The following is a 3,638-nucleotide window of genomic DNA, read 5'->3' on the forward strand; positions in this document are numbered from 1 at the left end:
GCGGAGCCGCAGGGGAGCGCGGCCCCTGGACGCCGGGGTGCCCCCTTCAGGGTGTCTGCTGCAGGCCCTGGGGGGAGGGCTGCTTCCCGACCCCAGGGCGTCTCAGGTCTGTGACCCCCATGGCACAGGGCGCTAACTCGGCCCCCACCCTTCCGCCCAGGGCGGGGGCACCTGCTCGGGGAGAAGGAGCTGGTGGTGTGGGCTGGGGGGGGGGACAGAGGGACCNAGGTATCTTGAGGAGGGGCAGCGGCCGTGGGGGAGATGGGAGTGGGGGGCTGCAAACTGAAGCTGCAGGGGTGGGGCCCCTCCTCCCCATGGCTGCGCACAGCGCGGGGGGCACCGCGGGGCCTTCCCTCCCGCCCACCTGCACTTCCCGCTCCTCCGGAGGTCAGGGAACCTTCAGGCGGGCAGGCGGGCGGCAGCAGCGTTCCAGAACCCCGGGACGGCACAGCCCGCACATTCCCACCGCAGACGCCACGCCGCAGGCGGGACAGGCCAGGCAGAGGCCGGACGCCGCCGGTGCTGCCGCAGAGGAGGGTCACCGGTGCCCCTTCCCGGGTCTGCTCCGGGGACAAGGGCTGTGTCCCAGCTGAAGCCAGCTCACAGCCTGACGAGCGCAGAGGCTGGAAGGGCTTCGCGGGCAGCTCTGGAGCCGCTCTCACGGGCCGGCATCCTGGGGGCGCCGCGTCCAGGCGGCCACGGGCCCCATTCCTAGAAAGTCCCGCCATCATCCCGAAATTCCTAACAGCTACTGACCACGGGGCCTCATGCTTTCATTGTGTGCGTGGCCCCAAACGTTCTGAGGCCGGGGCTGTTTCTGGATCATGCTGCTTCATTAATTAACTATCCTACACTCTTACCTCTCTCGTTTTCAGTAGCTTTTTTTTTTTAAGTTTATTTATTTATTTTGAGAGAGAAACAGGGAATGTGGGGGGCAGAGGCAGAGGGAAAGAGAGGATCCCAACCGGGATCTGTGCTGTTATCACAGAGCCCAGTGTGGGACTCGATCTCACGAACTACAGGAACACGACCTGAGCTGAAAGCACTGAGCCCCCCAGGCTCCCCCTTCATTAGCTTCTTAACTCTCGTCAACCGAACTCTGAACCTCAGATTCCTGAGTTAAAGCCCACGAGTCCCGTGGGAAGAGGCGCCCCCACCAGCGCAAACCCACCCTGTTGGGCACCCGCCTGTCCCTCGAGTGGGCTGAAGCGCTGACGCCGGCTCCCTCCGTGTCCCCCCCACAGGTGTGAGCCACGCCGAGGCGCGCCAGCCCGGAAAGTCCCCGCACTTCAGCGTGAACTGGGTGGTGGGTAACACGGACGTGGAGGTCATCGACGGCACCACCGGCAGGAGGAGCTGCGGGGGGTCCTCGCGGCTCTGCAAGCACATGTTCTCAGCACGGTGGGCGCGGCTTTACGGAAAGGTAACAGTCCGGTGGGGGCGGCTCCCACAGCCACGGGGAGGGCCCACGGGAAGCCGGCGTCTTGTCTGGGCAAGAGCGGCACGTGGCATGAACACCGGCCCCCGTTCTGTCTTCTCCCCGGGTCCCCGCGGCCACTCGGTGCAGGGCCCACGCCAGCAGCCACGGGCTGCGGCTCTAGAACCCCATGGAGACGGAGCCGGCGGCCTCATGGAGGGAAGTCCAGAGGAGGCCCCTGGGGTCGGTATCACTCCCAGTTTAGATGGAAGGAAACTGAGTGGTTTCCCCGAATGCCGGGTGGAAGGTGAGCGCTCCCCCCACCCCGAGGCTGTGCGTCTCTGCTGCAACTCTGAGCTTGCTTCCCCTCGGTAACGACGCCTGCAGGTCTCAGGCTGAGATCTAGACACAGACCCCACGTGTTCCCAACGCATAGCAGGCCGCGCACAACCAAACAGCCCCACAGAGCAAAGCAAAAGCACGAAATCAAAAGGCAGAAACCCATTACGTGGCTGCGCCGGCCTCCCCACACTCGTCCCCCTCACAGAGCCACACGGCAGGGACAGCGTGGGGAGGCCGACCAGGCGCGGAAGGGGGCGACACACTGACCCTCGAGATACACATTTCTCTCACCTCAGAGGACCCTGGAAACCCTGCCTGTCGCCCTCAGCGAGGCACGACTTCTGTGGCCGCCACGCGCCGCCGCCGGGGACCTGGCTCTGCCCTGCCCGCCCGGCCTCAGCTGCCCCTCGGCCCGCTCCGGGCTCCGTCTGTGCCTCCCTGTTCTGCACACAGGAGGGGCTGTGTCCGAGCACACGCTGACCTTGTCTTCCTAAAGAATAGGGCCCTTTGCACCTGCTGAGGGGGGCGGCCGGCCAGTGGGCAGGCTGGTCCCCCGACTCCCTAGAAAGCCCGCGGGGGATTTGGGCCTCCCGCCCCGGCTCCCCGCACCCTGGCCTCCCCACTCCCTGCCTACACTGGCCCCAAGGCCCTGCCCGTACGAGCTCAGAAACCCAACAGAGGAGACAGCCTGCTTCCACTGGGTTCCTGCCTGGAAATCCGCCCATCCCCCGCCTGTGTGATGCTGCTTCGGTCCCACGAACATCCCTGGGGGCCCCCCACCCCAACAGGGGCCTGGAGCCTCCCCAGGAAGAAAAACACAGGTGTTTTCTCAGTGGCAGGCGAGTTCTAGGGCTATTTTGTCTGCTGGGCACTCCCCCCACACAGCCTGGGACCGCCAGATGGAGCTGGGTGGCCACTGCGATTACTCTTTTGTTCCTTTTTTGGATTTATATGAGATATTATTTTGTGTACAGGTAATTCAAGGAAGATGAACATTTTTCTTTTGTTAAGAGTTTTACTGGGGAAAACTGACATAACATTGGATATATTTAGGGCGTATAACATGACATTGGCTACATGTATAACACATGACACATGGCATCAGGCACGCTGACATCGGCCACGTGTATAACACACATGACACACAGCATTGGGCACGCTGACATCAGCCACGTGTATAACACACGACACACGGCATCGGGCACGCTGACATTGGCCACGTGTATAACACAGGACACATGGCATCGGGTACTGTGAGGGTGTATCACACGGCATTCTGATGCACACTGAGAAGTGACCACCACAGCCACTAGTTGACACTCAGTCACCGAGTGCGGGGAGAACGCCGACCTTAAGAAGCACCATTTGGGCAAACTTCACACACGTCGCTTTCCCGTCTCCCAGTAAGAGAGCGGGACAGGCGGCCCGGCCGGCGGGAGGTCTGACCCGCTGCTGTCTTGTTCCCGCCCCGCAGCTGAGCACACGGATCCCGAGCCAGGGAGACACGCCGTCCGTGTACTGTGAGGCCAAGCGGGGGGCCTGCACCTACCAGTCTGTTAAGCAGCAGCTGTTCAGGGCGCTTCAGAAGGCCGGGCTGGGCACGTGGGTGAGGAAGCCGCCCGAGCAGGACCAGTTCCTACTAAGCCTCTGAGCCGCCGGACCTGTGGTTCCCGGAGCCAAGTGGGCGCCGGCGCAGGGCAGGGTGAGCGCGCGTGCGGGGGCGGCAGGCGGTGCTCGCCCGCTCTCCCCGCTCATTTCCCCTTGGCGTTCCAGAAGCACACGTGTGGCCAACGTTCGACAGGCAGCTAGACCGAACCAGGGGCGTACTGCTCCCACACTGTCAGAGCCGGGCGGCCCCCCAACCTGAAGGCGCAGGTGC

The 3,638-nt window shown here is 63.6% G+C and overlaps 1 protein-coding gene across 1 annotated transcript; it reads left to right on the forward strand.

Moving 5' to 3' along the window:
• Positions 1 to 767: 767 nt before the first annotated feature.
• ADARB2 (adenosine deaminase RNA specific B2 (inactive)) lies at positions 768 to 3,410 on the forward strand. The gene is made up of 3 exons (XM_077758428.1): positions 768 to 780; positions 1,245 to 1,423; positions 3,234 to 3,410. The coding sequence occupies exons 1-3, from the start codon at positions 768 to 770 to the stop codon at positions 3,408 to 3,410; spliced, it is 369 nt and encodes a 122-aa protein (XP_077614554.1).
• Positions 3,411 to 3,638: the final 228 nt, after the last annotated feature.

The sequence above is a fragment of the Crocuta crocuta genome, unplaced genomic scaffold (genome assembly GCF_008692635.1).
Source record: "Crocuta crocuta isolate KB4526 unplaced genomic scaffold, BGI_CrCroc_1.0 scaffold32, whole genome shotgun sequence".
Taxonomy (NCBI): domain Eukaryota; kingdom Metazoa; phylum Chordata; class Mammalia; order Carnivora; family Hyaenidae; genus Crocuta; species Crocuta crocuta.